The sequence below is a fragment of the Tachysurus fulvidraco genome, chromosome 12 (genome assembly GCF_022655615.1).
Source record: "Tachysurus fulvidraco isolate hzauxx_2018 chromosome 12, HZAU_PFXX_2.0, whole genome shotgun sequence".
NCBI lineage: Eukaryota > Metazoa > Chordata > Actinopteri > Siluriformes > Bagridae > Tachysurus > Tachysurus fulvidraco.
In genome coordinates, this window is record NC_062529.1 from 6,311,077 (window position 1) to 6,337,398 (window position 26,322).

The following is a 26,322-nucleotide window of genomic DNA, read 5'->3' on the forward strand; positions in this document are numbered from 1 at the left end:
CCATGGCAGTAAAGTTATGGCTCCAAGTCAGAATTTGAAGCTAGTCACCTCTTCTCAACTTATGTAAAGAAAGGTTTGTAGATGAATCGTCTGGCTCTGTTGTGAGTCACCAAATAAGACTTCATGTGACACTTTAATTGCACACAGGTTCACAAAATTAATCAGGTCACTTCTAATGGTAACTGGTTGCTTTTTATTTCTAAATATTAATATTTCCGTCCACTTTAGTATTATAGGCCATGATATATAACCCTAAATAAATACACTGACATACAGTATAACCCCAAATAAATTCATTATAAGTTCACAGGTTGTGAATACTTCCTGTTTCAATGGACATTAAAGTAGAAAAATGTATATTGATAAGAGACAAAATTATCTATATGGATGAAGTTATGAACAGGACTTAGGGTAAGTGTAATTGTTACCTGAAAAAAAATATCAATCACACTATGCATAAAGATTTATGAATTTGATGACTTCAATTTAGTATTCTGTGGCTCCAGTACATTCATTGGTCTGCACAAGTGTGTGTTCAATCTAGGATGTCCTGGATCACGTGGTATTTTATACGCGATTTCAGCATGTGCACAAGCCATCTCTGAATATGTGTAACTTTCCCTGCATAAATATTGACCAAATTGAGATCTGCAGACTCAGCTTTCCCTGAGCCTCAGAAACCGCACTGACCTCCACCTGTTCACTGCAGCTTCTTTGTGCCTTTTACTCGACCGAGTGTAGATGTTTTTGCATGGTAATCGTTCTACCTTGCATTGTTATTGCTGTTGTTGAGAAGGATGTGAGGCTGCACTACAACTGAACTACTCATGATCTACACCCTGTGCTCTAAAAGGAATTCAAGGTTGAGAGTTTGTAAGTTTGATACAAGACTCTCGATTCAATACATTCTTCAGACTGTGTAATAAATTGGGTTATATGTTAAGGCTGGGCAAAAAAATGCTATTGATTTTTTTTTTTTTTTTTTTTTTTTGAGCAATTTTCAATATTTATTTTCAATATTAATTTTCAAGTAGTAAACACTTTTGCATAATTTTTTCAAGATCCTCAATGTTGTTGCATCCACTGCGAGTCTTCCTGGACATAATGATGCTACTGTAATTACGCCATGTAAAGGTCACATAGCTGAAAGGCAAATGGAAAGGAAGAAGATTTTTTTGGGATTTTACAAATAAATAACAGTAAAAACTTGATTGGACTCAGAAACTCCTAGTTTCTTGTTGTTTTAAGTAGCTTTATGTCTTTAAGTAGCATCAGGTTCCTGAACGAATGCTGTTTCATTTCTCTATGTACTGCAACATATACTGCAGATATGGTTAAAATGACAATTAAAAAAAACTTGATTTGACTTGATTTGATGAGCTTGAGAGCTGAACATCCAGTGAAGATGATTGACAAGCGGCAAAAAGAGATCATGCAATTCCAGTGATATAGAAGAGGTTTGGATTTCAAAAGCTGCATATACAGCATGTTTGTTGTAGAATGTGTAGGCGATGTGTGCGAAAGAAGACGGGAAGCCCAACAAAGCTTTTCTCATACTTGAGACGGTATCATCCTTTGAGTATACAGAGAAGCATAGACTGTATGCAGTCCAACACTGCTAGCACTAGCATCCAAATTCATAAACAAGCCTCTTCTTGTAGTCTGGCAGTAAATCCCTGCAGAAGTCGCTTGTATCTACCTTTTCGATTAGGAGTTCAAAAAGAAGCAAGGATAGTATGAGAACAATTTTGTATTTTATAGCGAAGTACATGCTCCCGTTTAGAACAGTAGAAACTAGGGTTCAAAAGGGTAATGAAAGTGCTTGATCCCATTGCTTTGAGGCATACATGTAATAGCTATGTTGATTAAATAAATAATAAATAACTGTTCAGTAATCTTAAATTTTGAGATAAACAGTAATGGCTTCAGTCAGCAGCAAGCAAGGAGTTTTGTTTTTCTTCCAAAAATTTAAGGTGCATACTGTAGAAGCACTGCAGCATACTAGTAAGTTCTGGTGCTTACTGAATATTACAGTGTCCTGAAAGTGCCAGATATCTGTCCAATATCTGTCACAAAAGCTCATACACTATGACTATTACCATGACTGTCATCACCTTACTTGAGGTTATAAGCTCCTTGTTCTCTAAAATTCGATAAAAACAGAATACACACAAAGAGCTACAGTACTACACACACAGCGCAAACACACTGCTGCATTCTGGCTGCCTTTCCTTGCTGATTCAAGTCAGGCCACAATGCTCACTGCAGCAATTGTGAATCATATATTCGGTCACGGAGAATTTCGGCATTCGAAAACACATCCAGCACTAAAGAGAGCTAAGTGACTACTAAGTGATAACAGCAGAACTGAAAAAAAAAAACCACTGTGCACAACTTTACACACCCCCTTGAGAGCCACATCAGTGAATGTTTCATTTGGTTTCATTCTGACACATTTGTTTTTTTGTATATGCTGATAAGTTACTGTCCCCTGATTATATATTTTCCAGCTCTATGCATTTTGTCTAGGTCTTTTTTTTTTTCATTTAAAACATGACAAAATGAAAAGGATTAATGTTCAGGTAAAGGGTTAATGTTTAGATGCGGTGTAATCATTGATATAGTCATGACTGTGTTTGAGTCACACATCAAATCTGTTTCTCTCTCTTTTAGCAGTCTGCTATGTTTTTGTCTGTGGACGTTAAACCGAATAGTTATTATTGCTAATAGTCAGCATTTTGCCATAAGAGCACTCTTATTCCTCCCAAGTGAAATGTTACTGTAGATCACCCAATCCAACCCATTGTATGCTGACTTTGCCAATGTCTGACAAGTATTTAGTTATGTCCTGAGTTTTTGTAATTGCCATGACATTCTAACTTCTTAGCTGGTAATAAAATGATTATACAACTCCCTCTCTGCTTAAAACATCGTCTTTAAACATCTGTCTTTATAAGGCATCAATTTCTGATAATCAAATGGTTTATAGTGATATTTTAAAATGCTAAAAGACACAATCGGTAAAAAATCAATCACACAAGCCTACTGTGTTATTATTAAATTATTATACATTGATAATGTCGACTCATCTGAAAGGGAAAGATACTTTAAGGTACACATTCCGACGATGCCTATCTTTAGGTATCTAAATGTACAGTAAGTGTTTAGACTTACTGTAAATTTGTGTATACTATAACAACTTTACTACTGTATATATTTACAGGTCGTTTCGAACAGATGTTTTTAGTTCCTTCATCCATAATACAGTATCATATGGTAGAGCCATTTCATTCTTGGACTGAAGTTGTTGAAGTTTCTAGGTCTATCAAATACATTTGAATTCCTGTGCTTTATTAAACCCTATTCAGGATTTAATGTGATGATGAGAACAGACTTTTGTGCCTGTACTACAGCCAAACTTCGGTAAAGTCTGTAGGAACAATTATAATTCTTGATAATAAGATAAGGCAGTAGTGGGTGAATTATGTTTTAAAGCTTTGCTATGTTTTTTAACTTTGATATTTCACGTTACACAGCACAAGTTACCATTTGTCCTTTAAACAACCTTCTCTGGAAACAGTATTTTTTATCATTTCAGTCTGAATAATCTGCTTGCTTTTATGTTTTCAGCTTTAAGAATTCAATGACTTAATATGAAGATTACTGCATTGTTAATTGTCAACTGTTACTTTCAGTTTTTAATGCATTTTCATATCTGCTTTTTTCATTTAAAAATCTCATCTTGTTCATAAATTATTCGGTTTAAAACAGGTGTTTTGAAATGCTGTTTACCGTTTCCTTTTTACTTTGCTGTTATGACAGATATAAACAAAATTTTCATTGGTTAGTGATTCATACTAGAAATAAAGTATGAAAAGTATTTCCCTGTATAAATACAATGTAATACTGCAGTCATACTGATATTAAGTCAAGTCAAGTCACTTTTATTGTCACATCACCACAGCGCGTGCCTTGGTGAGTGAAATTCTTCGGAGCGAGCTCCAGAAATTGCAGAAACAATTAACATACAGTGAAATGAACAGGTGAAAATGTGCAAATGTGAAAATGTGCATTATGCTCATACATAGTCAGTACACACAGTGAACTAATAGACATACTTACGGTAGCACTATACAGTATATGTAATATACATATGTATATATATATATATATATATATATATATATATATATATATATATATATATATATATATATATATATATGTGTGTGTGTGTGTGTGTGTGTGTGTGTGTGTGTGTGTGTGTGTGTGTGTGTGTGTGTGTGTATATATATATCAAATATGTTAAGGTGCAACAGAAATGTCATGGATGTGAATCGAATGGTATCCAGTGGTAACAGATAGATTATTGTATTAAATGCAGTGTGTAAGTATATTCCTTTAGAAAATTGTAGAAAAAAAAATCAGTCCTGTATAGATAATGTAAAAATACAGAAAAAATACAGTCTGGCAACCCAACTGCCAGCATTTTACTATAAATTTTACACTGTATTATTGGATCTCTAATGGCTGCATATTTCATTTGTTTGTTTGTTTGTTTGTTTCTTTCTTTCTTTCTTTAGTCATTTGTTGCGAAATTATAGATGTGAAATTATAGATGTGTATAGGTGAAAATCCGCGAAGTAGGATTGGCCCTAAGTTTGACTTTTTCACTGATGGTCATCATCTTCCTCTTCCTCTTGGGTTCACTAGAGGAATCTTTTGCAGGGGCATGACGCTTAGGAGGCATTTTAAGGGCTTAAGGAAAAGTTCATTTCAAACACAATACGCGAGACACAGTTGACAGTGTGAACGAGAGTGGCGAGATACAACAAAGGAAGAAGCTGGGAGAGGATGCGATGATGTGCAGCCTATCAGCTCAGATCTTGCGCCGGGAACCAATCATGTACATTGTCTGAGTGCCCGTGGGTATGTACAAAGCTTCTGAGAGAGTTTCTCTCTTTGTCTGGCATCCATTTTTATTTTTCAATGAATATTTTGAAAAATCAGCGATGCACTGAGGCCGCGAAACTTGAACCGCGAAACTTGAACTGCCAAGTGGCGAGGGATATATCTATATATCTCTAATTCTTCTCCCAGTTTGTTACATTTTTGCTTAGAACTATATAGATAATGTATGCAGAGTAAATGCAGTGTTTGTGAAGGATGGATAAATCTACACAAAAGATGCTGATATTCTTGCAGATTTTTTCATTTTGATTAAGTATTGTATTTATTTCTTTCCATCTCAGAAAGTAACAGGGTATGCAGTGTTGCAAAGAGCCAAAAAGTACTAAAGAAAAAAAACAAACAGTTGGTGACACTTTAAAATGGCCTGATGTAGTGTACCTTAACTATATAAAACGGTATGGTGCAATATAAGCTCCCGATGTTTTATTTGATCAGTGCCTCATTGTGCACAAATTTTGGGGTGTTCAGTGATCCGTTTTCAATAGAAAGGGATATAAAAACAGAATGTGTGTCGTCAGCTGCTCTGCTAATGGCCCTCTCACACCTTCGGTTGATACTGCACTCTGGTCTGGCTGTCTTTCCCTTTACAGCAATGCAAAACTCCTTACTGCAGGAAAATTACACAAGACTGTACCAGCACAGCACAATGTCAGCACAATGTCCCATTAACACCCATTAAACCAGTGGAGGGACTTTACTGGTTATTACGGGGCAGTAATAAAACAAATCCACTCTGAGCAAAGAGCAGATAGTATATAATAATAAGATGATTATGATCATTGTATTCGACAGTCTAAGACGATGGCTAAATCAAACACCTGCTAACTGCCTGAGATCTCATTCGGTACTTATGTCCAATCTTATCCAAAGCATGAGCCACGCCTGAGTCTACTGAAATCCAAGATCGACGGATTAAACGGGTGGCATCAGGTAAAGCTCCTGTCTGATTGCAAAGAAAACCTGTATCCATGGTAATGCTTGGTAGAGAATGTTCCAGCAAACCCAGTTTTTTTTTTTTTTTTCAAAAGAAAAAATGCAAATAAGCCTCAAAATTTCTGTTTATTAATGTCAAATACCATTATGCCATCTTCCCAGATAGTTATAAGTAAATATACTAAATAAAATATTCCTCACAGGTTACACAATAAGCTGGGATTTGACACATCTTACATCACAAGAAATTCGATTACGCTTTGAATATCTTGCACAGTACAGTATGTGCTGGACCCCACTAGCAAAATTGACCACACTGTTGACTTGTTTATTTCTCACTGTATAGATGTGTCTTGTTTAAGCTGTGAGTGTGCTACTACCATGCAATAACCATGCAATAACCATGCAACCTTTCCTTACATAAATAAAAGACATTATTCTCACAAGATGTTTCAAAATGGCTCATTGTTATTTCAAATGTTTATTAGTACAATGAATCTTGTCTTGAAGCCATTAGTCCATGGACTGACTGACAATCAAAAATATAACCCACGATTCTTTTTTTCGAGTATGCATCGACTTATCAAGGGCCCACACATATTAAAGTGACAAAATATGGGGCCTTTTCTGCAGCTTTCAGCCATACAATTACTGCTATTAATAAGAAATAATGAGCTTGGATCACTGAACAAACATTATAACATATATTTCATCACACAGCCGTAACATTCGCGGACTGGAGCATCAGCCGTCCACTGTAGCAAATAGACAAAAACGCAGGGAAGGTGACTAACACAATTTATTTACATTAGACTAACACAAACTTTCTATAAATATAAAACCTAGACATAGCTTTACATGGTTTATTTGGAAATCTTCAACACCATAAACATTCCAGTTAACATCGATAATGACTCACAAACACAATGACAATGGACCAGACACATATAGGGCATCTAATTAAAATCCACAAGGAACAGGTGCAATGCCGGGAAACATGAGACAGGTAGCATCACTCACATAAACACGACGATATAACAAGTACGCGATAAGGAAACACCTACCAGCCAATGAGCAGAAAGAGGAGGTTTTAACATTGACATGGAGGATAAAAACAAATAAAGCGAAGAAATGCTTACGATAAGGCAAGAAGTAGGACGTGTTAATATAGCATCAGCTTTCCAGCGCTGGAGAGAACTGAAGGAGCAGGAATTTCGCCGCATATTCACAGATTGGAGTTTTCCGAGTCAATAACTCCTGAGCTAAACGCTGTTACTACACAAATAACACCTCTTTTCTATTGTAGTAATGTAGAGAGGCAGCTACAACCACGTTTTGTGTAGTAACAGAAACTCCAATCTGTGAATATGTGGCCGACTTTACTTAAGACGCCGAGGCACTTTTTTCCTTCTCGATAGGTGAGTAACGTTGGTTTTGCTTTGTTACACAGAACTAATATATGCCTTTGTCCTTTGCATGATTATGCTTGTGTGTCATTTTTTCTTGTTTGTTTATCAGCAATCGTATTGTTCTTCCCTTCAGCTATGATAAAGACACATTTCTTTCCATTAGTTGCCTGGGTTACGTATGTATGTGTGGGCGGAGCTATCAATACCCATTTGGGTTAGGGGTGTGTTTGTTTTGGTGTTTTTATATGTCGACATTGGCTTTCAAAATTCAGAGACCCTACCTTTAAATGTGTGACCAAGTCCTGCTGTTAGCATGTGGCACAATGACCAGGCCTGGGGCTTGTTATTCCTTCTACAAGTGCTTTTAAATGTTATATTACAGCTATTTGTTCTGGTTTTGCTCCAGACTTGTCATTGGTCTGTTACGGACTGTGTTCACCTGTCCAGTGTTTGGCTCTTAATTAGTTTGCCTTCATATATCATATGTCTGTCACAGTAAGACACAAATTCTCATATACGTGTGTAATCTATTTATAAACCTAATGTTAATAATGCTTTTTTCTCACCTACTTTTCTGGGTGCCTTGGGTGTCTGTGTCGGTGGTGACCCTGCATGTTATATACTGTTTCTTAGATTCTTAGAGTTATTAAAGGCTGTTTACATGACAGAAAGTTGTAACTATAATAATAATTTACTGCTGTAAAACAAGGCAAGCCAGAGGTTACAGGTAGTAAAGAACATTTCCAAAAGCTAGGTCACAAATCCAGTTCTCATATTTGATAGTGATCTTAATTACAAAAATCATATTATTAACGTCTGAAAAAGAGAATATCACATCTGAAATGATTGTTATATGATATGTTACATCAACTAGATAATTAAGTGGTCATCCCCAAATGACGGGAACAGAGTAAGACTAAAAATTCTTTTTAAAAACATATTTCAATTTACATTTAATCTGCTTGTACAGTACATTATAGCTCAGTGTACATTTTGAGTACCTTTTAATGATCCATTTGAGTCTGGTTGCTGAGAAAAGTTTCTGGTTTCTTCCTTATATTATTCCAGTGAATTTTCACACTGTTACCTCCAGTTTTCTCATTAGGGACATACTGTATTTAAAATGTATATTTTAAATGGTGAACTTCTTATATTTGTGTAAAGGTGCTTTGCAACAATTCCCATTGGGAAACTATACAAAAAAAATTGAAATGAATAGAAGTTTTGAAGGTTCTCTTAAGTATCTGTTTGTTTTCCAGTGAAAAACCATTAGCTACTCTACGTTGACCTGTACTGTGTGATGGTGCTTTATCCAAAGTGTGTTAATTGTGTTAAGCTCAAGATCCACCATAATGCTAGTGAGGATTAAGTGTTTACTGAAGACCAGAGATTTTAAAATACGCTGTATACCAGATAGGTGTCATGATCTTGAAGGCATTTTGTCCAATACAATTAATCAATAAATAGACAGAAATTTATTTCTTTTTATTGTTACTTACAACATTTTTGTGAGGACCTTCATGGGCCATAAATAAACCTCAAATCTAAAATAAATTGTAACAAAACTTTAATCGTAGTACACAATAAAGTGTCAGTTGTTTTTTCCCCAGGAAAGCAGTATATAAGAAAAGCTTTCCCATACAGTATAACTTCCCCCAGAAGTTCAAAACTGTCAAATATTCCTGTCCTCATGTGGACATTTGTTGAAAATAAGCCCACACACACACACACACACACACACACACACACACACACACACACACACACACACACACACACACACACACACACACACACACACACACACACACACACACACAGCTCAGCAGTTCCACCTCCCTTCCAGCTGCTGCTGTGCTAGCTGAACAACACATTGTTTTATCCCACACATCATTGCCTCTGCAGCACCAGGCACCTAATAAAACCCCCAAATATCTTTTAGGTGGAGCTTGTGAAAGAGAGGTGGTTAAAGTGGCGTGAATCTTTTATGAGAAAAGCGATGAGAGTTTAATTGCATAAAAGATGAGAGCAAAGATCTACCAAAGATATTTACTGCATCATCAATGATTTAGTATAACATAGGCAGATTTTTGACAATATTTCAAGTGTCTAAACTTAAGAGAAATTAGTTGAGACCATAACTGTGCACTTCCTGCCTATTCCTGGTGTGATGGGGATGTCTACGTAGGAGGGAGATATAATGCACAGCAGGTCAAACAGCACCAGAATACTGCAGCAACGTTTCTGTGGTAACTGGGCTGTTGTAAAATGTCAAGCGTGAGAAAAAAAAAAACGGCTGATGGGGATAATGGAAAATACTGACATTAGTCGCATTTCATGTAAAAAGAAGCAACTAATTACAGCAGACTTATTTATGCAAGATACATGCTGACTAAAGCTAGGAGATAAAGATCGTCATCATTAACATCCTCATCCTCATCACCATCTTCATTATTATTACAGCTTCAAATTCACTTAAAGAGAAAAAAATATATTTATACCTTATCATAAAATAGTGCTCTAGAGACATAATTGTGTACAGTGTTTTTGAATGTGTGGTCTGACATGTTTATACACTGTAGAGTTTTACAGAATTCAAGTCCAAGATCACGTCCTTAATTTGAAAAGTAAATATACATACTGTACATCTCTAATGTGCAAACCACTAGAGAATGAAGCAAGGAAAAACTACCAAAAGGGATCCCTTCCTCGTGTGGGTGACACCGGACTGTGTGATTATAAATCATTACTCTTCCATACTATATGCATATCATAAAGTCCGGTAGGGCTAAGTGTGTTTACAGGAACTTCACAATGAGCAGCATTACAGTTTTAATCTTAAGTCTCATTGTATGAAACTGAAATGACTAAATTAATCGCTTCTTTTGCACACAGGAACCTTTTTATAAAAACCAAATAATTACCAAGGTTAAGGTGAAAGGTACCGCGTGCATCCTCCGAGACACATGAAGCCAGTCATCAGTTAGTTTTGAACCTCATGCTCACGCTATGTCAATTCGATTCAATTCTAATTATACTGCACTCTTATAAATTGGCATTAATAGAAATTCAGGATTATACAGTACAATCCAAAAGTTTGGACACACCTTCCAAAAGTTTGGACACACCACCTTTTCAACAGGACAATGACCCCAAACACACCTCCAGGCTGTGTAAGGGTTATTTGTCCATGAAGGAGAGTGATGTTTTGGGGTGAGCTGGACCGCAGGGTGAAGGCAAAAGGGCCAACAAGTGCTAAGCATCTCTGGGAACTCCTTCAAGACTGTTGGAAGACCATTTCAGGTGACGACCTCTTGAAGCTCATCAGGAGAATGCCAAAAGTGTGCAAAGCAGTAATCAAAGCAAAAGGTGGCTACATTGAAGAACCTAGAATATGACATATTTTCAGTTGTTTCACACTTTTTTGTTATGTACGTAAAGTATATAATTCCACATGTGTTAATTCATTGTTTTGATGCCTTCAGTGTGAATCTACAATTTTCATAGTCATGAAAATAAAGAAAACTCTTTGAATGAGAAGGTGTGTCCAAACTTTTCTGTCTGTACTGTATATTTTAATTTATATCTATTAAGCAATTGATGACAAGGATAAAGTCCTTGAAACGATATGCAGAAGAAACCTGCATACCTGCATTAAAATGGAACCAAACTCAAAGGGAAACCCATCATCACCCGATAGGATGAATATAAATCATTACTTTTGTGTAACTGTTCATTATAGAGTCAAGTAGTGCTACAGGTTTTAAAATGAACTAAGCTTGATCATCATTTGAGATTTAACTCGGAGTTTTTCATATCAAACTGAAATGATCCACTGTGCAATGACTGAAACTTGAATGTTAGGAATTGTTCTTTAGATTATTAAGGTAGAACATCAAACACCACGGACTTCTGCCATATTCTGCTCCCAGTCATTTTCCACTGAGACAGGCAAAAAGGATTTCAGTAGTCAGATCAGTTCAAATCAAGCAAAGAAAAAGAAGAAAATGTGTTTTTTTTGAATAAGAAATGTATTTTGCTGCGTGGCCAACAATTCAATGTGTTAATGTGGTTATGGTTTAGAAATGCTGAAATCAGTGCAAGGAACACAACGAGGTAACGATTATCTTCTGAAGTCAAAATCGCATCACGACGCTACGCTATTGTATCATATATCAAATTAGAATTTCGTGTATCATCCATGTGGATATTCATGGTGACTGCTGAAGTGTTAAGAGCATTAAATACTGAGCAAATTGAGCATCCTGAATATACTGAAGTAAGTTTTACCTACTACGCTATGGCAAAGAATCTTTCGAACTACCTGAGAGCTGAAGCAGAGAGTTGTTGAGCTAAAGAGTTGTACTTTAATAAAGGAACCTAATATATGTAACAAATAACGTGCAATAAAATTTCAAACTCTGTGGTAAATACTGTTTCCAGAGAGCAGAACGAGCTACTTTCAGAGAGAACAAAAATGTTGTCAGGATTTTATTCAATAGCATTCATGAACAGTATGAAAGAGGGCCACTTTTTGAAAAAAGAATTAATAACACTATGTACGAAACTGCTGTATGTTGGTCCAGGGAAATATCTTGCAAACTGGGGTATTGCTTTTGCTGTATCGACCTACTAATTTTCACCTTCCACATGAGGTGAGTGAGGAGATGAGGAGATGAGGTTAGCCTAGGTGTTAAAGCTTATTCACTTGAATGAATGCAAATATATAGACCCCTTCACTTAGATGAGACAAAGCAGATGGGGGTTTAATTCTATTGTTGTTTAATGTTGTTGTTTAATATTAAGCTGAAAGCACACGGTGTGATGTAACAAATACCGCAACCATGTCTATTTTCAACCATCCGTTTTCTGTATCGTTTGTCCTACACATGGGTCACGTGGAATCTGGAGTCTATCCCAGGGGAACTCAGGCACAAGGCAGGGGGGGAAACCCTGGCCATTCATAGCAATGTCTAAGAGTCATCCATCAAGATGGACAGTCAGGTTCACGGTTTTATCAGCACACCATTGCTTTATATGTTAGAGTTATGATGTGCTTACCCACAAAATTCGTCATCACCTAAGATCTATCAGACATTTTAACTCACGATTTATGTTGCCCACCGTTAGCTAACCAAATATACTAGTTTCCATCATGCATCGCTGTTGGTATTGATTCGTTGGTACGTTGGGTCAGCTTGCTTTTTCACCTCAAGAGAGTAGCTTCAGCGTCCGTTCGAAATCAAGCCGAGGTGGCTTCAATCTGTTTAATGCAGATCAGTGTGTGATTAATGCGTTCATGTACAACTACATGAAATGAACTATGAGAGAAATTTCACCAGGTTCTGAAACAAAAGCTACAAATGTACCAGAGAGAACATACAAGCGCCGGGTGGAGGCATGAATCAAACCCCTAAACATGTCCAATGTTCTAATCGTTAATCCTGCTCATGACTGTTTTACCATATATTAATACAGAAGGTTGAAGAATGCAGTAATCCAGTCAATGCAAAATATCTTATAAAGTAGGTGTTTTCAGCACATCCGTGACATAGAAGGTGTTGTACATACTGTATTATACAAGCATGTTTTCATTCTGAAATGAAGCATTTCATTTAGCAGCCGATCAATAGATCATTACGACACACAGTCTAAAGCTGTACATTCTGGCTTAGTTCCACATGAGCCTCATCTGTCAATCTCCTATTTAATGGAGTCAAATTCGATAATAGGGTTTTTGTGTGCTGTGTTTGCAGGACAAAGTACTGTTTGTGAGAAACTATAACTGTGAAGTGCGTAAATAAAAAAGAACACCCAAACAAAAAGAAAAAAAAAAATAAAAAGGTTGATTTTAATGTTTTGTTTTTCTTCTGTTTGGTTGTTTTTTTTATGGAAAAAAAATAATAAAATGATAATTCCAAATGTTTGATAATGATCATTTAAAATTTGTCAAAATTTCAATTTAAAAAAATGTTTGTTGTAATGTTTTAGTTATATAAAAAATGTCTATCTATCTATCTATCTATCTATCTATCTATCTATCTATCTATCTATCTATCTATCTATCTATCTATCTATCTATCTATCTATCTATCTATCTATCTATCTATCTATCTATCTATCTATCTATCTATCTATCTATCTATCTATCTATCTAGTGCACAAACTAACCCCCTAAATGAACAAATCACTTTAAAAACCTTTCACTGATGATGACAAAATCACATTGTTTCTGGAAAAATGCCAAATTAAGAAAGATTCTTTTCGCAGTTAATGTTATTGATCACAAGCTATCAAAGTTATCGATCGAACCCATTCCGAGTCAATTAGATCTGAAATACAGGATGTCCTCATTCGACTGCATACAAATTCACATTCTACTCATTAAGACGCCATTAGAGGCAGAGACACCACTCATTAAAGCATGTTAGCGGTAGCGGTTAGAGGTACTGTACTTTCCTCTCATCAGTCCTCAGCTACAACGTAGTATTATGAATTAGCATCTGACTGCAAGTTGAGGTTTCCATGAGGCAACGTGAAGGAAGGAGGAGAACAGTGAGAAGTGTTTTTAAATGTATCTACTGTAATCTACCTCATCTGACAATGATTTATCATGGAAGGCTTTACTGGGGCTCGTGCCGCAGTAAAAGTGGTCTAACGAGGCAGCGTGCATTTTGATATATGTCTGTAAATGAAGTGGTGTGGATCTAAACTTTTGCTAGAATATATTGATGTCTTTCTGTGTGACATGCATCACACAAATCAGTTCTATTTAAACGAGCATTACAGCCCAAATCAGCTATACTGGGTGCATGAGTGGAGTGTAAACCTCATGGAAATGATCACCAGCTCCTGAATTCTTGTCATTGCCTCATTTCCTGTTTCAGGGCTATTTTGTAGTTTAGTTTCTTAACATACATGTTATGAACTGGTTAGATATGAAATCTTGTTCTCGAGTTGTATAAAGCTGTCTTGAAGGTATGTTTGCCATGGCTTTGTTGCTATGGACTTGTAACAGTTTCCCTGTTACTCGTGTACCAGGAGTACTCTTAATGCAGCTACAGTATGTAATTACCAACAGAGAAGTACTGTAGGGGTCGATCTGTCCAGGTGATACAGAAAACCACTATTAAAAGTAGGGTCTCTGATTTTTGAAAGCCAATGTTGACATATAAAATCACCAAAACAAACACGCCCCTAACACAAACGGGTCCCACCCCTGTATCGTCAGCTCCGCCCACACATACATACGTAACCCAGGCAACTAATGGAAAGAAATGTGTCTTTATCATAGCTGAAGGGAAGAACAATACGATTGCAGATAAACAAGCAAGCAAAAATGACACACAAGCATAATCATGCAAAGGACAAAGGCATATATTAGTTCTGTGTAACAAAGCAAAACCAACGTTACTCACCTATCGAGAAGGAAAAAAGCACCTCGGCGTCTTAAGTAAAGTTGAATTTCCAGAGTAAATATCTCCTGAGCTAAACGCTGTTACTACACAAAACGCGGTTGTAGCTGCCTCTCTACATTACTACGATAGAAAAGAGGTGTTATTTGTGTAGTAACGGCATTTAGCTCAGGAGTTATTGACTCGGAAATCTCCAATCTGTGAATATGCTGCCAACTTTCTGCTCCTTCAGTTCTCTCCAGCGCTAGAAAGCTGATCCTATATTAACACGTCCTACTTCTTGCCTTATCGTAAGCATTTCTTCGCTTTCTTTCTTTGTTTCATCCTCCATGTCAATGTTAAAACCGCTTTCTGCTAATGTCACACATGCGCACTGAACATTCTCTCCGCACATATTGACAAGCCCCGCCCCTTTCTGCTCATTGGCTACACGTTTGTTTTGATTTTTGTTTTGATTTTTGTTTATTAATCGGCCCGACTCAGTTTTCTGAAGCATTTCTTAAAAATCGGAGACCCTGCCTTTAAGGTAACAAAGAAGGAGTCAGGCAGGAAGTAAGTCTCTATCTCCTTTGGAGCAGCTTACCTCATGGTGGTTTGGGCCTTTGTACCCTGGTTGAGGAACTTAATAGTTCTCGGCTCAATCGTAGTTTATGTTCAGAGCATGGTGGATTTAATAGTTTAGGTATTTATCCTACACCTTGGTGACCATGGATGTTTATTGCTTTACAAAGATTACGCAAATAAGAAGACGTTTATAGGATAAAGCAAACCAAAGACTGTACTTTGGGGGTGTATATTGCTTTATTGTAAACTGTGGGATTCTTGGTGTGGTCCTGACTTGGCTGAGTCCTTTCATTTATTGTAACATTTAAACTATTATCAACGGAATAGGTGTTACAGACTCTTTGACCACTATTTTGGGATTTTATTTTTGATCCCATTACTGTGATGATCTCTGCCTGCTTAAAGATTATGTTCTGGGATCATCATGCAGTAAACCACAGCACACGGATCCTAATTACTCTACTGAGGCTGGATGATTAGGCCAGACATACAGTACATACGATTTAGTACAAGAATCATTTATTTCTGTGTCAACTACCTTCTGTTTTCTGCCAGTGGGCTCATGCTCCACCTTGCCTTGTGTTGAAAGTCACCATTGGTGTTGATACAAAAAAAATATGACCTAGTTAATTGGCGATTTCTAGCAAAGTCAGTAAGAGGAATAGAATTGTTTTGCTTTTTTTTTTTTTCCTTTTGCTTTGGAAAAGTTTAAAACTAAGAATGAAGCCTTTCAGAAAACGTGTTTTCCTCTTTGATTTGAGGTCAGCCATCTGCTCTTCAAATATCAGAGCTACCAGATTATCCCACCCCAGGAAACAATAGCCAGCTGAGTGTGAACGGATCTGTTCAACAGTTCTGAGCCTTTGGACACACACACACACACACACACACACACACACACACACACACACACACACACACACACACACACACACTTCTACCTGTGTTGCTGACACAAAGAAAGTAAATAAAGTGCAGATTACACGATGCTTATCAACAAGTACATTTACAAGCTTAATAATAATCTGTTTCGTTCATTTTAGTCCAAATTTGATTTTGAGTAGTTATCGGTTTATTAAAGTGGACATGTAAACAGTACCAAGTGACATCTTAATCAGATTAAAACTGTTATTGGATTTCAAGAAATTCAATAAAGACATCTGGAATATGGCCCAGTAATCAGGCTTTTTTAGTCAACTGCAATCCCCATTACTCCCCTAGCTGGCCATGTGAGCAACCAGCTGGAGAAAAAAATATATAAGCTTGTCTCTGTCAACCTTAGACAACCTGTAGGAAGTGGTGTAAGTTTGGTTTGCAGTGGTTGTGTGCCATGATTAACATAAATGTGAACTCGTACTTGGTTTCGCACTTGTTCAGGCAGTAAAGTAACCTGCACATGTTTTTTAGCCTATGACAGCATCAGCAGTTTCCATGCTGAAGCTCCTGAGGCATCTAGAAATGTACAGTACCAACTCCAGTTGTATTCCGCTTCATAAAGATTTCAGACATTCAAAGAGGAAATGTCAACTATATATGGTCTATAAAGACAACAAACTCCTAATCTCTGGTGTTTTATAATAATTTAGAATCACGCCCTCCGGTGCCACCCATATGAGGATGGTTTCGCTTTTGAGCCTGGTTCCTCTCAAGGTTTCTTCGCCTCAGTCACATCAGGCTTGCTCATTGGGGATAAATACAAACACATTTAAATATAAGTCTAATATTACTCATTCATTCATTCATTCATTCATTCATTTTCTACCGTTTATACGAACTTCTCAGGTCACGGTGAGCCTGTGCCTATCTCAGGCGTCATCGGGCATCGAGGCAGGATACACCCTGGACGGAGTGCCAACCCATCGCAGGGCACACACACACTCTCATTCACTCACACACTACGGGCAATTTTCCAGAGATGCCAATCAACCTACCATGCATGTCTTTGGACTGGGGGAGGAAACCGGAGTACCCGGAGGAAACCCCCAAGGCACGGGGAGAACATGCAAACTCCACACACACAAGGCGGAGGCGGGAATCAAACCCCCAACCCTGGAGGTGTGAGGCGAATGTGCGAACCACTAAGCCACCGTGCCCCCCATAGTCTAATATTAATCTTTGTATAATAAACTTTTTGTACTATATCACGTATGTTCTGTAAAGCTGCTTTAGACAATGTCCATTGCTAAAATCTCTAGACAAATAAAACTGGGATTTGAATGAATTGAACTGAACACACATAAGTGGCAGAGGAACACCCTCAGATTCAGACCACAGCAAACCTGAATCAATCGTCGTTATTCACAATTTAAATATTAATCTTATATAGAAGGTACAGCTTCAAAAAAAAAATAAAACAAGTAGTGTTTATTACTCGGTCAACATCTAAAACACAAATATTATAGTTGGTATTTTCAAACATAGTCATGGTACCGCTGTACCATTTTACTCACAGCTTTGCTACTTGTATCTCTCTCCTCCAAGCAATGCTTAGGGATGTGAGATCAAAATTTGTAATGCGAATTGAAAAATTACCATTAGTCTTTCCCCAGAGTTTTCTTCAAATATGTGTTATATTCTCTGTTGCTGCTCCAACCAAAGTAAGTGTACGCTGATGTATTATGTAATATCATGAAACCCTAAGCGAAATCGATTGCTTGTAACCGTATTCTCATTGCTGTCCTAAGAGAAATCTGCGGCGCGTGCCTGGGTATATGGAGTTGAGAGAACAGTTGGAGAATTTTGTAACTTTTAAAATTAAAAGAATTATTTGGTGCTTTCCAGCTGAAATTACAGATTTTTTTCTATCCGAGTTGTTTAAACCCATAATGTTGTGTTAGTGGTATAGCGACAGTAGCATGCTCACTAGTCGGGATGTAGCCTGTATTTCGGTCGCGCTGTTCATTGGTTGGTGGAGAGAGGATAATTACAGCGACACGTTCAATTAAATACCTTGTGTTATGTAATCGCTTGTCCTGCATGATGGTTGAACATTGGCCAAAAAATAATGTGTTATTCAAAAGCATCTGGAGCATGACATGAAGTGTTTGGTTTTGTAGGACGTGTTGTAGGTACAAACCTCGTTGTAGGTACAGATTCACATTTTGTCAGGCTTCGTATTTTTCTCATTTACTCAACTGCGTATTTGAGGGTCAGGTTTTTTTATCAAAGCCCCAGCAGTGGCAGCTTGGTCCTGGGTTTGCACTCACTATCTTCCAGGTCAGTTCACAAAAAATATAGAAAAATATCATTCCCATTACCATCCATCCATTTTCTGTAATGCTGATGATACACAGGGTCACAGAGAACCTGGTTTATATACTAGGGTGCCTTCTTATCACAGAAAACAGTCACACACACACACACACACACACACATACACACACACACACACACACACACACACACACACACAATGGACAGTATACTGTACTGATGCGAATGCGCCTACAACACATGTCTTTGGAATGAATAAGGCAACCCTCAACTTCAGAGGCACAAGACAAATGAGCCACTAAGCCACCGTGTCCCATTTTAACTTCTCAATAAAAAAAACAAACTAATTATTATCGACTCTGCATCTTATTCCAATTTTGGCTAATCTCATCATATTATATAAATCAAATGAACTGAGTTCTGTTATTTCACCTAATCCCAGGCTACAAAGAATCTGACATCTTCAGTATAAGCATATACCTGCTTCTGTGCTCTTTCCAGGAGTAGAACAAAGCCATAGAATAAAGCAGTCAGTTAAACAATCGTCTTTTATTTATTTATTTTTATTGTGTTACTGTAACTCTGACAGCATGTCACTCAAATTGCCTTGTTCTGTAAAAGTATGTAGCCTTAGGACACATTTATTTATACATAACAGACTCGAGCGAGTTTCTACATCAACTACAAGCAACAGTTTTTAAAAACGGTGCTCTGGGAGCGAGGGAAGAAAGTTGTACAGTGTAAAAGAGTAGTAGTAATAGCAAAAGTAATAACAAAAGTTTACACCTCTCTGGTTCTTAATGTACAGTATTTTGTTGCCTTTTTGAGCATCGGTGAATGTTCTGCACCTTTTGTAATAGTTTTGTACGATTCCCTCAGCTGTCCATAGTGTAAAAATATGGATCTCAACATCATATAGCCTCTGTTAGAAAGAGGTCAAATATGAAAAAGATGCTGGAAAATCAATGAATGGAGGATTTCTTTTTTGAAGAACAATAAGCAGTAGGTTTGACAGCCCAGGACAAAATAAAGTACTCACAAAACTTAAAAACCATCGTTGATCATGAAAGTAAAAACAAAGAGTATTAATCAAGGGTGTGTAAACTTTTCACCTAGTGCATTTCTGTAAGATTGGTTATTTCTGTGTCTTTTAGACTGTATGTATACATCAATTAAATAAATTGGCTTATTCAGGGCGACTAAATAAAAAACTAAATTCATTTTTATGATCCTTGTTTATTCATTCATTCATTCATTTTCTACCGCTTATACGAACTTCTCAGGTCACGGGGAGCCTGGGCCTATCTCAGGCGTCATTGGGCATCGAGGCAGGATACACCCTGGACCGAGTACCAACCCATCACAGGGCACACACACACTCTCATTCACTCACACACTCACACACTACGGACAATTTTCCAGAGATGCCAATCAACCTACCGTGCATGTCTTTGGACCGGGGGAGGAAACCGGAGTACCCGGAGGAAACCCCCGAGGCACGGGGAGAACATGCAAACTCCACACACACAAGGCGGAGGCGGGAATCGAACCCCCAACCCTGAAGGTGTGAGGCGAACGTGCTAACCACTAAGCCACCATGCCCCCCTGATCCATGTTTATTTTAAATGAAATGATTAACATTTTGCAGATTCTGTCATTCAAATGTAAACTTAGAACCCCGACTGTTTTTGTATTTATTCATTTGCGAGAATGCAGTCCAAGGTTAAACCTGAACAGCTGATGGCAGATGAACTCATGACCTCGCTTTCAATAAGACAAAAGACTAAGCTGTCACTGCTGCTGTGCCAACGTTCCCGCTGTACCACTGACCTATTACATCATAACAATTCTGGAGCATATCATAACAATGTGCGATATAGTAACTCTGTGGTTAAGGTGTAGGACGACTGATCGGAAGGTTGTGAGTTTGAATCCCACCAATCTGCCAGTGGTGAGCCCTGGAGCAAGACCCTTAACCCTCAATCAAAGATTAAACTAGATAAGGGTGTCTGCCAAATGCTGAAAATGTAAACGTAATTCTGTAAAGATATTTGACACCGAAATCTTTTATCATCTACCATCAATATCACCATCTTATTGGATATCCGTGTGATGGCTGACAGCTGAGTCATCTAATGCCAATACACAGTAGCAGCATCATCAGTTGTATTGATAGAATCAAAAAGACATCATTTGGAGATATCGGTAATGCGATATCTGACTGTCTCATGCATCCAGAGCATCTTTAATTATTCAGAATGCATCTACTAACATTTTGATTATTCTTTGGTGAAATTCATTCATTATTGAAGATCCACTGTATTTACACACTCCTGTGCCAATGAGGTACTAACAAGAATAAATATAACTATAAATGAACTTTTGAAGCTATCAGATGATTAGGATTGCTAAGAAAACCAGGCTATAGAAAAATCCGGACCGTGCACATAAGTGGCTTCGTAAGGATGATTAATGCAATAAATGTACTTTATATATTTAATATTGCCCACTAATAGACAACAGTAGTTTTTATTAGTATTTATATTGTCCAAAACTGAGTGAAATACTGTGCTTATTATAAAGGATCAGAATATGGCTTTTCACACTGATCCTGGTTATTGTCGTCTTATTATAACACTGCATTTAACCCTAGAAAGAGGAACGTTTCACATTGGTAATATTGAAGCTTTTTTAGAACCATTTTTAACGCAGGGTTATGAAACCGGCGAGATGCTGAACAACAGACACCCGATGAGAAACTGAACAGCTCGTGCCTCATATCACTTTGAGCAGTCAACTGTTTTTCTTTCTGTTTGTGTTATGTTTTCCTGCCTTTGTGCATTTCAGGAGGTTTAAAAACAGCCAGGAGTTGTGAAACGTTAAACTTAGTCTTATTACCAGATCCAGTTGTGTTCCTACATGTGGTCTTTGAGGACAACAACCTCCTAATAAATACACAGTTGTCAGACCGTATATGTAAAAATCACACTCGCCAGATTCACCCAAATGAGGTTGGGTCTGATTCCTGAGTCAAGGTTTCTTCCTCTTCTGGATTCGGGATTCAGGATTCTGAAAAGCTTTAATGTGGCACTGGACTTCATCCTTGTCTAGGCCAATTTTGAGTCAATTTTGCAAGAAAATCTGAATTACATTCAATAGTGTACATGTACGACATGCTTCTATTAAAGGCAAATTCAGCTTATTTGTGAAAACTGTTGTGCAAATCTGTTAAACAAGGGCTGAGTTCTGATCGGTTCGAGATTAAAGAGCAAATTCGGTTTCTCAGACGCCCTCTAGTGGCTGCTTGCAGTAGAATTTTTTAACCCCGCCCAAACACATACACAGTAAAACACAGCAGTCTGCATCAAAAAAAAATTACATTTATCGATCCAATTTTTTTTTTCTTCAGTCATGTTTTTACATTCCTAATGAATCCTTCGCATTCTATCTCTCAGTGTTTTTCTTTAGGATCAACGGTAGAAGTGCTTTAATTATATTTATTCCGCACAGGTCATATGGCTGATGAGGTGATTTACTGGGGGCTCAAAGATTATTATTATCAAGTTATTTAAGATGTTTATGATCATTTATACATATGTGTTTTTTGGGGGGAGGGGGTTGTTGTTGTTTTTTTTTTGCCAGTGTATTCTGTGCATTTAAAGCATATAAAGGTGAAGGATTAGGTGTACATTGAATTGCCATCACTATGGTTACCAGAGGAGAGAGATTTTTTCACTTGTGTTATGCAAAGCTATGCTGCGCTGGAGAGTTATGACCTTTGATATGGGAAACGGAAGGAGCTACGCAAAGCAGAGATCTGACAGTGTAAACAATGGGTGACTATAATTTTTTCAGATTTTTATTTTTATCTGCTGTCAATATCAGAATTTTGCATGTAAAATGATCAGCCCATTAATATCATCATCTCCACAGTAACCGGTTCTACAAAAACTGCATTAATTGTCATTTGTGTCCAGAGTTGAATATTGGTTATCATACTATATATATCATAAAATAGATTAGGAATTGGATTGGAAAATGTTTTTATTCCCATATAATACCACTAAAGCATCCCCAATATCATTCTGCACCACTACTGATATTCAGTGTCAGACCAGTGAAGAAAGAAAGCCAAACAAGGTGAAAAAATCAGTGCACAAATAATTCACATCATAATTGACTGTACTCAGCTAATATTACCTTAACAAGCCGGCATATGTTTCTATAATCTGTTATTTAATGGTGATCCTTTCTGCACTAAGAAAAGACTTCAACTAGATGCATAAACTGCAGAACTGCATTTATTTGTTGTTGTTGTTATGGGAAACATAATTTCCAGCAGTTTTATCCATGTTCCCTGCAAATCAACAAGTGTTTACGCTTTTCCACCAAAGTCTTCCTGTACTTAACCACAATATCTGTTTATTTTCCTTCCCTGCATCTTTCACCTTTCAGAATAAGCAAAACGATGGGTCTTTTTTATGCGGTTTGATTTAGCAGCTGCAACACTTTAACGTTTCAGTTAGTACTGTATATTTGTCATGCCATTTAGTTTGCACGTGCAGGACACAACAATATAAAAAATACAAATAGATAAGAATTAGAATAAGGATCATTCCAACATGGGTCATGTCAATGAGAACAAAAATCTATTCTAGCCTAATCAATTCAATGAAGTCTTATGTGTATGTGTGCAACAGAAGCACCGAACAGAGTGGTGTAGTAGTAGTAGTAATAATAATAATAATAATAATAATAATAATAATAATAATAACAATAATAATAATAGCAATAATAATAGTTACTTCATTATTATTGACTTTATTATTATTGTTATTATTATTAAAATTACTGTTATTATTAGTATAAAAAATCATCATCATCATCACTTTATTTTGTCTCTATTTGAGCGCTTCTCACATCCTCTGTAAGTGTGTCTGCATGCAAACCTGCTGTTTTAGAGCTAAATCCCATTAAATCCCAGTGTGAATGTGTGTGTGTGTGTGTACGCGGTGATGGCGTTTTTTTCTTTCTTTCTTTCTTTCTGTCTTGCAATCAACAGAGGAACAGCATCACCACAATCACCACAGTCACCACAATCACCACAGTCACCACAGTCACCAAGGCATTTCATTCCCTCGTCTCACTGTGTATTATCACGCGTTCATGTCCAAGTGCGCCAAGGTGCCGCTTGCAGGACATCACATAAGATCATCGTGCGATCTCTAAGCAAACGATATCTTGCTTACCGTCCGTAAGAACTGGATCTCGTCTTCCGCTTCTCCGCCTTCAGCCATGGCTGCTCGCGCTCTTCTCGCCTCCTCACACACACACACATACACACACACACGCACACACACACACACACACACGCACGCACGCACACACACACACACACACACACACACACACACACACACACACACACACACACACACACACACACACACACACACACACACACACACACTGACAGCTAATCCACAGCCATGCAGGGCCACAGCCGCTCCACCGCAGCCCGTCTGCACGCAACTCCGCTCGCTGTAGCGCAAAGAGCGCGTGTGTGCGCGCGCATCGCCGCTCCACCGGGTACCGAGAAGCGCTGGAACAGGGTTGCCAGATTGGTTCTCAAATCACTAGTTTAACGGTTGCTGAAAGCCGTCTACTAAAACACCTTAAACATCCACTGATCCTTAAACATCCACTGATCCTTAAACAGCCACTGAAAAAAAGAGAACATGTTGCAGAACACTGATGACTCAAGTGTGGTCCTTGATCGTGTTTATTTTCTTCCTGTTAATACATGATGAAATTATATTTTGCTGGATGTGCAAAAACGAATCACGTGTCTGTAAGTCTTTAATCAATGTGCGCACTTGAGTGAAGCAAATCCAACTAGTTGTTTTCGGTGTGTTTATTCTGAAACATTAGAGATGTGTGCAGACATTCTGTTTTTCTGGATCCACAGCAATCCCACGTAACTCCAGGCTGTCTGTGTGGTGTGCGTCCATTGCATCAGAAGAGATCAGACAGATCCAGAGAGCAAAATACAATATGTGTAGCTCAATACACACACACACACACACACACACACACACACACACACACACACACACACACACACACACACACACACACACACACGAAATTCCAGCAAGGAATAGGTATGTGGTAGCCCAATGGTTAAGGCATTAGGCTACAGAAGGTCATGATTTCAAATCCCAGGGTAACAAAGCTTCCATTGCTGGGCCCCTGAACAAGGCTTTTAACCCTAAATTGTATAAACTGAAATAAAAAATTATGTCACTCTGGATAAGGGTGTCTACTAAATGCCAGAAATGTATATATCTAAAAGAAGGAGCCAGAAGGTGACAGAGACACAAGGGTGACCTGGGGCATAAAGCTGCCAGCCAGTCCACCATAAACAAAACAAACCTACATATGTAAAGTGTAAAGCAAGCAGATATTTGACCAAAAATATTTGTTTTAAACTCAGATTTTTTTATGCTACTCTTGCTAGACAAAGAGAGTGCTCTGCAAATTCATTCATGCATGCATCTAGCATTGAACCTATCTCCCAGAGTACAAGGAAGACATCCATCAAGATTATTTTCTATCCTGGGACTCAGGTGGTGCAATGAACTTCTACTGAGTTCTAGAGCGGTTAAATTCACAAAGCACTTTTGTTAGTTGCTCTGAATAAGGGCATCTGCTAACTGCCATTGGTGCAAGTATTCTGTTTAAAATGTTTGTTCAACTCCAAAACACAAATTCTGTACAATCTTGGGACTCGTCTCATCTTTAACGTCATTATTCTCTGCAGTGGATAAGAGGTGATTGTTTAAAAAGTTACAAATGTTCATCAGGTTTAATTTGATTTTAAACTTTCCTGTGACTCCGTTCTGGTTCTTCAGGTACTTCAGGTACTTCAGGTACTTCAGGTTCAGGTTTGTTTTTCAGTTGCTAACTTCTACCGAGACACTGTGCGAAAATGATTATTAGCTTGTATGTAGTGTAAGTAAGCAGATGGGGCAAGTCGTGGCCTAATGGTTAGAGAGTCTGACTCGTAATCCTAAGTTTGTGGGTTCGAGTCTCGGGCCGGCCACAACTGAGGTGCTCTTGAGCAAGGCACCGAACCCCCCTACTGCTTGCTCCCTGGGCGCCGCAGCATAAAATGGCTGCCCACTGCTATGGGTCACCTTATAAAGCTGTATGTCATGTCATGTGTGTGTGTGTGTGTGTGTGTGTGTGTGTGTGTGTGTGTGTGTGCACTTTGGATGGGTTAAATGCAGAGAACTAATTCTGAGTATGGGTCACCTTATAAAGCTGTATGTCATGTCATGTCACATCACTTTCACATCAGATTAAATAACATCAAACTGTAAACAAGGTATGCAGTCATAGCAACATAGGAGAAAATAAGCATCCAGCTACAATTAAGAAGAAAAAATCATTGTATGCAGTCAAAAAGATTCATAGTTGGAAATATTATACATACAGTTCAAGGACAGTGTAAATGTGCACAGTGCCCGATAAAGTGCAGTGTAAGGATTATAGACTGGGTTTGTGAGTTATATTATTGGTGGAGATATTGGTTGGAGTCCAAGCTTGTGTGGGATCTGATGCCACAATACCATCTGCCTGATGGTAGCAGCTAGAACAGATCAGGATGGCTGAGACATGAAAAATGAGATTTGTATAAATATTTAGTCTTAGTCTTAATACTAAATACTTAGTCTTAGTGTTAGAACAATTATCTAGACACATCAAGTGCTTCTTTCTGGTGTCTTAAATGAAGTGAAATGTTAAATGATGAT

At 37.7% G+C, this 26,322-nt stretch overlaps 1 protein-coding gene across 12 annotated transcripts in view; it reads right to left on the minus strand.

Moving 5' to 3' along the window:
- Window positions 1-24,083, minus strand: part of LOC113660277 (ryanodine receptor 3) — a 170,686-nt gene extending 146,603 nt beyond the window's left edge. For 11 of the 12 annotated variants that reach the window (XM_047821332.1, XM_047821334.1, XM_047821331.1 and 8 more), the window contains exon 1: window positions 23,755-23,943. In XM_047821332.1, coding sequence (XP_047677288.1) covers window positions 23,755-23,802 — 48 coding nt within the window. In that variant the 5' untranslated portion in view covers window positions 23,803-23,943. Of the gene's footprint in view, window positions 1-23,754 lie in introns of all 12 variants that reach the window. The other variant, XM_047821329.1, reaches the window with a different exon arrangement.
- Window positions 24,084-26,322: the final 2,239 nt, after the last annotated feature.